Here is an 11,687-nt window from a genome sequence, read left to right on the forward strand (position 1 = left end):
GGAGGAAATGCCTAACAGTCTAAACTTCCACAGAGAAGACACTATTTGCGTCAAGTTTTCAGATGTATGGAATTATTCATGTATTGGAGGAAGAAAGTGCATTAGAGGTTGGAAAGTTGCTCAACGACCCAGAAAACATATGCAATGGCACATTTCTCACTATCTTGATTCATCTTGTTACATCAACTTTAGCCTCATATCTTACATTATTTTATCCACCTGTCTGTTACATGAGTTTGCTATATCAAAGCAAACTCATCTGCTCCTTCAGTTTCAACTATTGCCATTATGTAGATGATCCCCAGTTCATTATCTCTGAAAATGACCTCCTAACTAAGTGACAGACTTTCTTGTCCAACTTCCAATTTGGCAGCTCTACTTGAAAAATCCAAACTCCCCACCTACATCACCCTACTACCAACATATACACACGCTCATACTCAATAAGTTTACAATGTTCTTCTCTTCCTTTCATCGCTCATCCCTGAAAAGGATTTTAGAACAAGCTCAAGGGAAAACTATTCCCTGTTTTGGGTAATATATTACCATCTTCAGATTATTAAAGCCTAAGCATCATTTTGGCCTTCTCCTTTTTCCCCCTCAACCCACACAGCCCTATCCATTTGGCCTCTGAATCATATTTTATATGAATTTTCTCTTTGCCATTCCCAATGGCTCTGCTGTAATTCAGATTCTATTCCAGCCATCTATAGAGGTATCTTCTTAAAATATAGATCATGTCAACTCCTGCTCAAAAATTCTAAATAGTTCACCATTGTCTAAAAATGAAGTCCAAACTCCTGGCCAGGCATTCCAGGTACTCCACTATCTAGTTTTTAACATAATCTTAGACATTTCTTCCACTATATTTTCATATACCCACAGTCATACTCTGGCCATAGTGAACTACTTATTCATCATTCCCTAAGTTTACAGATACATCCCTACCTCTGTTTCTTTATATATGCTGCTTCATCTTTCTGAAATGCCTGTGAAGCCCAATGCTGTCTACAAAAATACCACCCGTCTTGGTGAAATGGGCATTCTTATACAGTTTGACGGGAAAGTAAGCTGTATTTATTCTTTTTTTTTGCGGGGGGGGGGACGGAGTCACTCTGCCACCAGGCTGGAGTGCAGTGGCATGTCTCAGCTCACTGCAACCTCCGCCTTTCAGATTCAAGTGATTCTTCTGCCTCAGTCTCCTGAGTAGCTGGGACTACAGGCACGTGCCACCACACCCAGCTAATTTTTGTATTTTTAGTAGAGATGGGGTTTCACCATGTTGGATGGGGTTTCACCATGTTTGATGGAGTTTCACCATGTTGGCTAGGATGGTCTCAATCTCTTGACCTCATGATCTTCCCACCTCGGTCTCCCAAAGTGCTGGGATTATAGGCGTGAGCCACCGCACCCTGCCTATTCTCTTTCTTGAAAGCAATTTGACGACATGATAAAGAACTTTTTAAATGTTCATATTCTTTACCCCCCCCCCTTGTTTTTGTTTTTTGTTTTTTGTTTTGAGACAGAGTCTCGCTCTGTCACCCAGGCTGGAGTGCAGTGGCACGATCTCGGCTCACTGCAACCTCCGCCTCCCGGGTTCAAGCGATTCTCCTACCTCAGTCTCCCGCGTAGCTGGGATTACAGGCACCCACCAACACGCCTGGCTAATTTTTGTATTTTTAGTAGAGATAGGGTTTCACTATGTTGGTCAGGCTGGTCTCCAACTCCTGATCTTGGGTGATCTGCCTGCCTTGGCCTCCCAAAGTGCTAGGATTACAGGCGCAAGCCACTGCACCCAGCCAGTGCCCCATTACTTTTTTTTCTTGGAATCTATATGAAGAAAATAATCCTAAATATGGGAAAACTTTCATACCCAACTTAGGGGAATTGTAGCATTATTCTTTAGTAAGTAGCCAAAAATGCCTAACATTAGGTATATGATTAAATAAATTATGACATAATCAACTCCATGCATTAGAAATATTCAGACTATTATTAATAACCTAATAAAATACTTGGGATATATATTTAAATGAAAAAAGATACACATAAATATAAAATTTATATGTAGTATAAATATTAGCTGAATGTGGTAAGCTCATGCTTATAACTCGAGAGCTTCGGGAGGCCAAGGCAGGAGGATCACTTGAGGCCAGGAGTTTAAGGCCAGCTTGAGCAACATAGGGAGACCCAGTCTCTACAAACAAATTTTAAAAATTAGCTGGGCATGGTGGCATGTGCCTGTAATATCAACTACTCGAGAGGCTGAGGTAGGAGGATTTTTTGAGCCCAGGAGTTTAGGGCTACAGTGAGCCATGATCACACCACCGCCCTCTAGCCTAGGTGACAGAGCAGGACCCTATCTCAAAAAAAAAAAAAAAAATTAAGTTAAACATAGTATGTCCAACCAGGCTTACTGGCTCATGCTTGTAATCCCAGCACTTTGGGAGGCTGAACTGGGAGGATCTCTTGAGCCCAGGGGTTCAAGACCAGCCTGGGGAACATAGACCCCATCTCTGTACAAAAATAAGCCAGGCATGGTGACACACACCTGTAGTCCCAGCTACTTGGGAGACTGAGGTGGGAAGATCACTTGAGCCCATGAAGTTGAGGTTGCTGTGAGTGAGCCATGATCACATCACTCAACTCCAGCTTCATTGACAGAATGAGATCCTATCTCAAAAAAAAAGGAGGGAGACCGGGTGCGGTGGCTCAAGCCTATAATCCCAGCACTTTGGGAGGCCGAGGCAGGCGGATCACGAGGTCAGGAGATCGGGACCATCCTGGCTAACACGGTGAAACCCTGTATCTACTAAAAATACAAAAAAAAAAATTAGCCGGGCATGGTGGCACATGCCTGTAGTCCCAGCTACTCGGGAGGCTGAGACAGGAGAATGGCATGAACCTGGGAGGCGGAGCTTGCAGTGAGCCAAGATCGCGCCACTGCGCTCCACCCTCCAGCCTGGGTGACAGAGCGAGACTCCGTCTCAAAAAAAAAAAAAAAAAAAAAAAAAGGAAGAAAAAAATAAAGATATTAATTTTAAAATGAAAAAAAAAAAGTCATTACAAATCCTATTCATTTTTAAATCCTACCTCAAATACTATCTCTTTCATACCCCATTCACTTAGAATTGTTTCTCTATTTCCTAAGCTTTGGCAATGCTTTATGAATTCTATTATAGTATTTTACACATATCCTTTGTGTTATAGCTATTTGTGCAAACCATGCTCTATTCACTAAAATGTAAACTTCTTCAAGGTAGGATAGTCTCTTGTTCATTTTTGCATCTTCATTCAGACACTGATTCAACAAACATATATTGAGTACCTACCATGTGCCAAGCTAGGAACTAGCAATTGGAAATGAAAAATGCAGCTTTTCTACCATCCCTCAAGGTACTCCTAGTCTAACGGAGTAAAGGAAACAGGCAGGTGCATGTATAGTCCGTTTCAACTCAATGTGATAAATGCTAAAATAGAGGTGGCATAGGTTGCACTGGAGGCACAGAAGAACTTCGGCAGGTGATTTAACTTCTTTAACTTTTAGTTTCATCACCCTTCTTACAATGGAAGAGAGTTAGGGCCTTGCTCTGGATCAGGTTTTGGCTTAAGGGAATGTTGTGGCTGCTTTGCTCTTTTATCTAGACCACTCAAATCATATCAGCGATAAGGCCAGTTCACTTTCTTCCCTTTCTTTTTTTTCTTCCTTTTCTTTTCTTTTTCTTCTTTCTTTTTCTTTCTTTCTTTTTTTTTGTTTTTTTTGTTGTTGTTGTTGTTTGTTTGTTGTTATTGAGAGTCTCACTCTGTCACCCAGGCTGGAGTGCAGTGGCACAATCTCAGCTCACTGCAACCTCTGCCTCCCAGGCTCAAGCAGTCCTCCCACTTCAGCCCTCCAAGTAGCTGGGACTACAAGCACGTGCCGCCAGGCACAGGTAATCTCTGTATTTTTAGCATGTTGCCCAGGCTGGTCTTGATCTCCTGAGCTCAAGTTATCTACCCGCCTCAACTTCCCAAAGTGCTGGGATTACAGGCATGAGCCACTGCACCTGGCCCATTGTGTTGCTTTCTTATCATTCATGTGTTCACTGGAGTAGCATTTTAATTTCCTCCAAGAACTTTCCTTTTGCATTCACAACATGGCTAACTGGTTCAAGAGGTCTAGCTTTCAGCCTACCTTGGCTTTCACAAAGCATAATCATTTCTAGCTTTGATGTAAAATGAGAGATGTAGAACTCTTCCTTTCACTTGAACACTTAGAAGCCACTGAAAGGTTGTTTTTTGTTTGTTTTTTTTTTGTTTTTTGAGACAGAGTCTCCCTCTGTTGCCCAGGCTGGAGTACAGTTGTGCAATCTCGGCTCACTGAAACCTCTGCCTCCCAGGTTCTAAGCAATTCTCCTGCCTCAGCCTCTGGAGTAGCTGGGATTACAGGCGCGCACCACCACACCTGGCTAATTTTGTATTTTTAGTACAGACGGGGTTTCGTCATGTTGGCCAGGCTGGTCTCAAACTCTTGTCCTCAGGTGATCCACCTGCCCCAGTCTCCCAAAGTGCTGGGATTACAAGCATGAGCCACCGTGCCCAGCCCATTGTAAGGTTATTAATTGGCCTAATTTCAATATCATTGTGTCTCAGGGAAGAGGGAGGCCAAAGAAGAGAGATGGGGGAAGTGTCAGTTAGTGGAGCAGTCAGAACACACACTTATCAATTAAGTTCACCATCTTATATGCGTGTGGCTCATGGCACCCCAAGACAATTACAATAGTAACATTAAAGTTCACTGGTCCCAGCCTGGGCAACATAGCAAGACTCTGTCTCTACAGAGATTTTTTTTTTTAATTACCCGGGCATGGTGGTGCATATCTGTGGTCCCAGCTACTTGGTAGGCTGAGGCGGGAGGCTGAGGCAGGAGCCTGAGCCCCGGAGGTTGAGGCTGCAGTGAGCTGTGATTGTGCCACTGCACTCCAGCCTGGATGACAGAGTGAGACCCTGTCTCAAAAATTTTTTTAAAAAATCACTGATCACAGTTCACCATAACAGATTTGCTAATAATGAAAACCGTTGAAATATTATGAGAAATGCCAAAATATGACACAGGGATATGAAGTGAGCACAGGCTGTTGGAAACATTGTGCCAATAGACTTGCTCCATGCAGGGTTACCACAAATCTTCAATTTGTAAAAAATGCAAAATTTGCAATGCACAATAAAGCGAAGCACAATAAAACAAGATATGCCTGCACTTCTCAATACCTCTACTGTTACCATTAGAGTTCGAGCCACCATCTATCTCCTGGTCTATTGCAATAATCTTGTAATGGTAGCTGCTTCCCTCTTGTTTGCTTGCAGTCAATCCTCTATACATTAACCAGAGTTATCTTTTTCAAGCATAAAGTAGATTATGTTACCCTTCTACCCAAACCCTCTAATGGCTTTCCTTCCCATTCAGAATAAAACCCATGACCTGTAAAGCATGACATTATCTGGCCTTAGCCTGCCTCTCCAACCACCTCTCCAACTACTCTCCCCTCTCTCATTCAGCTCCTGGCACATTAGCCTTTTTGCTATTTCTTGACACACCATGCTTATTTCTAGCTCTTTATCCAGGTCTTTGCCTCACTTGCATCTTTGCTCAAACATCCACTCAGCGAAGCTTTTCCCGACCATTCCGCCTCAAATTGAGCCCTGTCTCCTAACACTCTGTATCCCTTATCCTGCTTTATTTTTCTTTCTTGTACTTATCATATTATATCATCAAGTATTTCTTTGTTTACTGTTTCTCCTCTAGAACCTAGGCTTTAGAAAGACTTTGTCTCTGTAATCCTAATGCCTAGAAGAGTGTTTGGCACAGCCTAAGAAGCCCAGGACTTCAGTCTATTACAAAGGAAACTGGCATTGATCAATTTTCCCACTTTGCTAAGGGCTACGAGGCTTTCTGAGACATAGGACTTTCTTTTTAAAAACAGGACAGTCCCAGGCAAACTGGGACTGGTGATCACCCTAGAAGAAGGCTCTATATATATATATTTTTAAGTAGATGGACTCAGCCTGGCTAGGTGGCTCATGCCTGTAATCCCAGCACTTTGGGAGGCCGAGGTGGGAGGATCACCTGAGGTTGGGAGTTCGAGACCAGCCTGGCCAACATGGAGAAACTCCATCTCTACTAAAAATACAAAATTATCCAGGCATGGTGGCGCATGCCTGTAATCCCAGCTACTCAGGAGGCTGAGGCAGGAGAATCACTTGAACCTGGGAGGTGGAGGTTGCGGTGAGTCAAGGCTGTGCCATTGCACTCCAGCCTGGGCAACAAGAGCAAAACTCCGTCTCAAAAAAAAGGTAGATGTACTCTACTTGAGTCCAATCAGATGTACTCATACCTGGATAATAATAAAAATAGCTACCTTCACTTAGTAAGCATTGGCTATATACCAAATATTGTGTGAGTACTTTAAATACATTTTCTAATTTATTTTATTTTATTTATTTTTTTTTTTTTTTGAGACGGAGTCTCGCTCTGTCGCCCAGGCTGGAGTGCAGTGGCCAGATCTCGGCTCACTGCAAGCTCCACCTCCTGGGTTCACGCCATTCTCCTGCCTCAGCCTCCTGAGTAGCTGGGACTACAGGCGCCCACCACCTCGCCCGGCTAGTTTTTTGTATTTTTTAGTAGAGATGGGGTTTCACCGTGTTAGCCAGGATGGTCTCGATCTCCTGACCTCGTGATCCACCCATCTCGGCCTCCCAAAGTGCTGGGATTACAGGCTTGAGCCACCGCGCCCGGCCTTCTAATTTAATTTTTAAAGTACTCTTATGAGATAGGCATTTAGTTAACAAACTTACCTAAAGTTGAACAGTTTGAGTGAAAGAGCTATAGAATTAATAAAAAAATATACAACTTGATAAGTACTGAAATGAACATTTGGAGCAGACTTTGTATAATTCTGAAGGCAAGACTTTGTCCTCAGATACTTTATTTAGCTTAAGATTTTTTTTTTTTTTTAAATCAGTTTCATTGTTTAAGGGAAGTTAGCAGGACTTAGTCAAAAAGAAGTCTGGGATCTTTTGAAAAATTGGGGGCAATTGATCTTGGTTGGTAAAACTAAGAAAAGCAAATTATCTAGATGTTGAATGGGGTCTGGGATTCCTTGGTCTCACGGACTGAATTAATACTGCTAGTAACTAGACCTTCAATTCAATTTTCATACTAGATCTCAGGTCCAAACTCAGTTCATCTAAAATTATTTATTTTACCTATTATTTAAGGTAGTGACCATAGTAAGATATAAATTACATGAGATTCTAGATGTACTGGTCTCAATTTCATTCCCCATATGATTTCACTCACAGAGATAACTGTAGGGATAGGCATAGTATAAAAGTTAGAGTGGGCTTTGGAATAAAATAATCCTATATTTGAACTCTGGCTTCACAATTTACTATCTATGTGACTTTTGGCAAGCCACTTTACCACTCTGCCCTTCTGTTTTTTTCTTTAGTAAAAGAAGATAATACTCACCTCACATGATGATGATTAAATTAGATAATTTATGTTAATCTGTTTGGCACAGAGTAAGTGCTAAATAAGTGGTGTCTATTAATATCAATAATAGCCTGGCCAGATTATTGTTATTGCTTTTGCTTATTAAACTAGATATTAAAAGAGTATTGCTGCAGCTTGGGCAACATAGTGAGCCCTCTTCTCTACTAAAAACAAAAAATTGGCCGAGCATGGTGGTATGCACCTGTGGTCCTAGCTACTGGGAAGGCTGAGGCAGAAGGATTGCTTGAGCACAGGAGGTTGAAGTTACAGTGAGCTGTGATTGCACCACCACACTCCAACAGAGCAACATGGTGAGACTGTGTCAAAAACAAACAAAAGAACCCACTACAGCCATTGGTTGATTAGAGGTGATGATGAAGTTTGAATTTTCTTGTAAAGGCATGGAGAGCCATCAAAAATTTCTAAGCAGTGGAGTGGCAATTAAGTGAAAGGAAGCAAAGAAAGGCGCTCATGAAAATGTTTGAGAAGGACTGACCAGAGAGAGATAAGAAAATCAGAACATAGTAGTGTCTTAAAGCCAAGAGACCAGTAAGGTGGGAGTAGACAACTGTGTTAAATGGTACAGAGAGAAAAAAATAGGACCTGCAAAAGGTCCAGTGAGGGCTGATACATAGAATATTTAAGGCCTCTTAAAGCACAGTCCTTTTAAATGGTGTCATTTGTCTTCCAACAACAAACCAGCATTTCTTAGGTTCTCCACTGCATGCAAAAACACAACCTTTGAGTCCCTGAGCCAAAATTTGTAACAGCTTCCCTTTGCCTTTGTAATTGAAGTACGTGTTCCTCCACGGGCTGTTCTAAGCTGTTCACAACATGACCCCAAACCAGCTTTCTATCCTCTTTTTCTGCTATTCTACTAAAGATATCCAGTTTTCCTTTCAACTAAATTTCTTACTGCTCTCCAGACACACTAGGCATTTTCTCTATTTCACACTTTTATTTGTATCCTAGAGCACTTAATGAATTTTTGCCTTGTATGATATTTATATACCTACCACTACAAAATCTCAGAATGATAAAGAGCTTCAGAAATCATTCCTCTTACAAGGATTTTCTAAGTTTTTTCATCAGTCTTGGTAAAATAAGAAAAATAAGAATATTTTGGTGACTTTTTCATTAATCTAAATTTATTTACTCAAAAGACTATCCTTAAAATAGAGATTATGTCTTTGGAATTTTTGCTTTTGGTGTTAAAATGTATTTTCTTTTACAACATAATGGTGACAGTAAGTAGTATGGTTTTTATTTATTTTCTTTTTTTGAGACAGTCTCACTCTGTTGCCCAGGCAGGTGCAATCTTGGCTTCCTGCAACCTCCGCCTTGCCTCCCAGGTTCAAGCGATTCTCATACCTCAGCCTCTCCAGTAGCTGGGACTACAGGCTCATGCTACCATGCCCAGCTAATTTTTGTATTTTCAGTAGAGACGGGGTTTCACTATGTTGGCCAGACTGGTCTCAAACTCCTGACTTCAAATTATCTGCCCGTCTCTGCCTCCCAAAGTGCTGGGATTACAGGCATGAACCACCGTGCCCGGCCAATAGTATACTTTTTAAAAAGGATGTCCATACAGCCGGGCGTGGTGGCTCACACCTGTAATCCCGGCTCTTTGGGAGACCAAGGTGGGTGGGTCACTTGAGGTCAGGAGTTGGAGACCAGCCTGACCAACATGAAGAAACCCCGTCTCTACTAAAAATACAAAATTAGCCATCGTGGTGGCACATGCCAGGAGTAGTAGTCCTAGCTACTCGGGAGGCTGAGGCAGGAGAATCACTTGAACGCGGGAGGCCGAGGCTGCAGTGAGCTGAGATTGCACCATGGCACTCCAGTCTGGGCAACTAAGAGCGAAACTTCATCTGCAAGAAAAAAAAAAAAGGTGTCCATACATGCTAATTTAGAAATTGATAACTGTATATCGATCTGTAAAAACCTTTTGAACTCCTCTAAGTCAATGAAATCGAAAAGTAAAACACTGATCTACTCGAACCCTAATCCGACCCATGATTTCTCTCTGCAACATCGCTAACAATTAGCCTCCGCTTGCTTGAACACTTCCAGTGCCAGGTAGAATATTCCTTTTTTTTGTTTTGTTTTGCTTTGTTTTGTTTTGAGACAGGGTCAGGCTGGAGTGTCAGGAATGCAGCGGTGTAATCATAGCTCACTGTACTCTCAAACCCCTGGGCTCAAATGATCTTCCCACTTCAGCCTGCAGAGTAGCTAAGGAATACAGGTACACGCCACCATGCCTGGCTAATTTAAAAAAAAAAAAAAAAAAATTGTAGAATCAGGGACTTGCTATTTTGCCCAGGCTGGTCTCAAACTCTGACCTCAAACAATCCCACTTTAGCCTCTCAAAGCACTTGGATTACAAGTGTGAGCCACCATGCCTGGCTCATTTTTCAATAGCTTTAATTATAAGAAAGTCTTATCGCAGCTCCACTTCTAGATCAAAAACTCTTTCAGAGCTGCATTTTTGTTGTTGGCTTTAGAATTCCCTCCCCTATAGCTTTTTCACAGTAGTAACTCAAAAATATTTCTTAATTGGCATTCTCTAGAGGAATTTAAGTTTGATGGAAAATCATTACCCACGATACTGTTATAAAAAAATTTAGAGATAGAGCCTTATAAAGGATACTAATACTCTTTCCTTAGAGAAGTCATATTTGCAAAGTAGGAGGATTAAAGGACTGGGATGGATCTTACTATAGTTTTCCTTAGGTATTAAGTCTATTCATCAATATAGCACTAAAGCTTTCCAAACCATTATTTTGAATTGCCTAAAATCCCTGGAGAAACTATTATATTATTTCATTCTAATTTTGTTTTACAGTCTTTCATATATAATCACTTACAGGAGAAAAACAATGAGATAAAAAGTTGATAACATGATTTGATTGCATGCATTTGTAATTTTGTGTTATTTCTTTTTTTTAAAGCTGGGGCCGCAACTTTGGTGAAGAAGGATATATTCGGATGGCAAGAAATAAAGGAAATCATTGTGGGATTGCTAGTTTCCCCTCTTACCCAGAAATCTAGAGAGGATCTCTTCTTTTTATAACAAATCAAGAAATATGAAGCACTTTCTCTTAACTTAATTTTTCCTGCTGTATCCAGAAGAAATAATTGTGTCACGATTAATGTGTATTTACTGTACTAATTAAAAAATATAGTTTGAGGCCGGGCACGGTGGCTCACGCCTGTAATCCCAGTACTTTGGGAGGCCAAGGCAGGCATATCAACTTGAGGCCAGGAGTTAAAGACAGGCCTGGCTAACATGGTGAAACCCCGTCTCTACTAAAAATACAAAACATTAGCGGAGCGTAATGGTGCATGCCTGTAATCCCAGCTACTTGGGAGGCTGAAGCACAAGATTCCTTGAACCCAAGAGGTTGAGGCTGTGGTGAGCTGAGACCACACCACTGTACTCCAGCCTGGACAACAGAGTGGAGACTCTGTTTCAAAAAAACAGAAAAGATAATATAGTTTGATTCTTCGTTTTTTAAAATTTGCAAACCTCAGGAAAAAGTTTGCTAAGTAAATTAGTAGTGTACTATAGATATAACTGTATAAAAATTGTTCAACCTAAAACAATCTGTCATTGTTCATTGTTTTATTTTATACTCTTTGTCTTTTTAAGACCCCTGATAGCCTTTTGTAACTTGATGGCTTAAAAGTACTTAATAAATCTGCCATTTCAAATTTCTGTCATTGCCACACACCATTCTTATTCCTAGGCAACTATTAATAATCTATCCTGAGAATATTAATTGTGGTATTCTGGTGATGGGCTTTAGCAACTTTGATGGAAGAAAATATTAGGCTATAAATGTCCTAAGGGTTCAGATTGTATCTTTGCACATAAAAGGATTCAAAACGCCATGTGTAGCGGCTAATGCCTGTAATCCCAACACTGTGGGAAGCTGAGGTAGGAGGATAGCCTTGAGCCCAGGATTTCAAGACCAGCCTGGGCAACATAGTGAGACCTTGTGTCCACAAAAAAAAAAAAAAAGGCAACTATCCAGGAGTTTCCTTTTTCTAAAGCTGGGGCCACAACTTTGGTGAAGAAGGATATATTTGGATGGCGTGTGTGCCTGTGGTCCCTGCTATGCAGATGTCTAAGATAGGAGGATCACAT

The 11,687-nt window shown here is 41.2% G+C and overlaps 1 protein-coding gene across 4 annotated transcripts in view; it reads left to right on the top strand.

The window, feature by feature from the left end:
- Positions 1 to 11,255, top strand: part of CTSS (cathepsin S) — a 36,026-nt gene extending 24,771 nt beyond the window's left edge. For 2 of the 4 annotated variants that reach the window (XM_065546400.1, XM_065546395.1), the window contains 2 exons: positions 3,815 to 3,932; positions 10,489 to 11,255. In XM_065546400.1, coding sequence (XP_065402472.1) covers positions 3,815 to 3,932; positions 10,489 to 10,509 — 139 coding nt within the window. In that variant the 3' untranslated portion in view covers positions 10,510 to 11,255. The remainder of the gene's footprint in view (positions 1 to 3,814; positions 3,933 to 10,488) is intronic. The other 2 variants (XM_073996366.1, XM_005541969.4) reach the window with 1 other exon arrangement.
- Positions 11,256 to 11,687: the final 432 nt, after the last annotated feature.

The sequence above is a fragment of the Macaca fascicularis genome, chromosome 1 (assembly GCF_037993035.2).
Source record: "Macaca fascicularis isolate 582-1 chromosome 1, T2T-MFA8v1.1".
In the NCBI taxonomy this organism is placed as follows: Eukaryota; Metazoa; Chordata; class Mammalia; order Primates; family Cercopithecidae; genus Macaca; species Macaca fascicularis.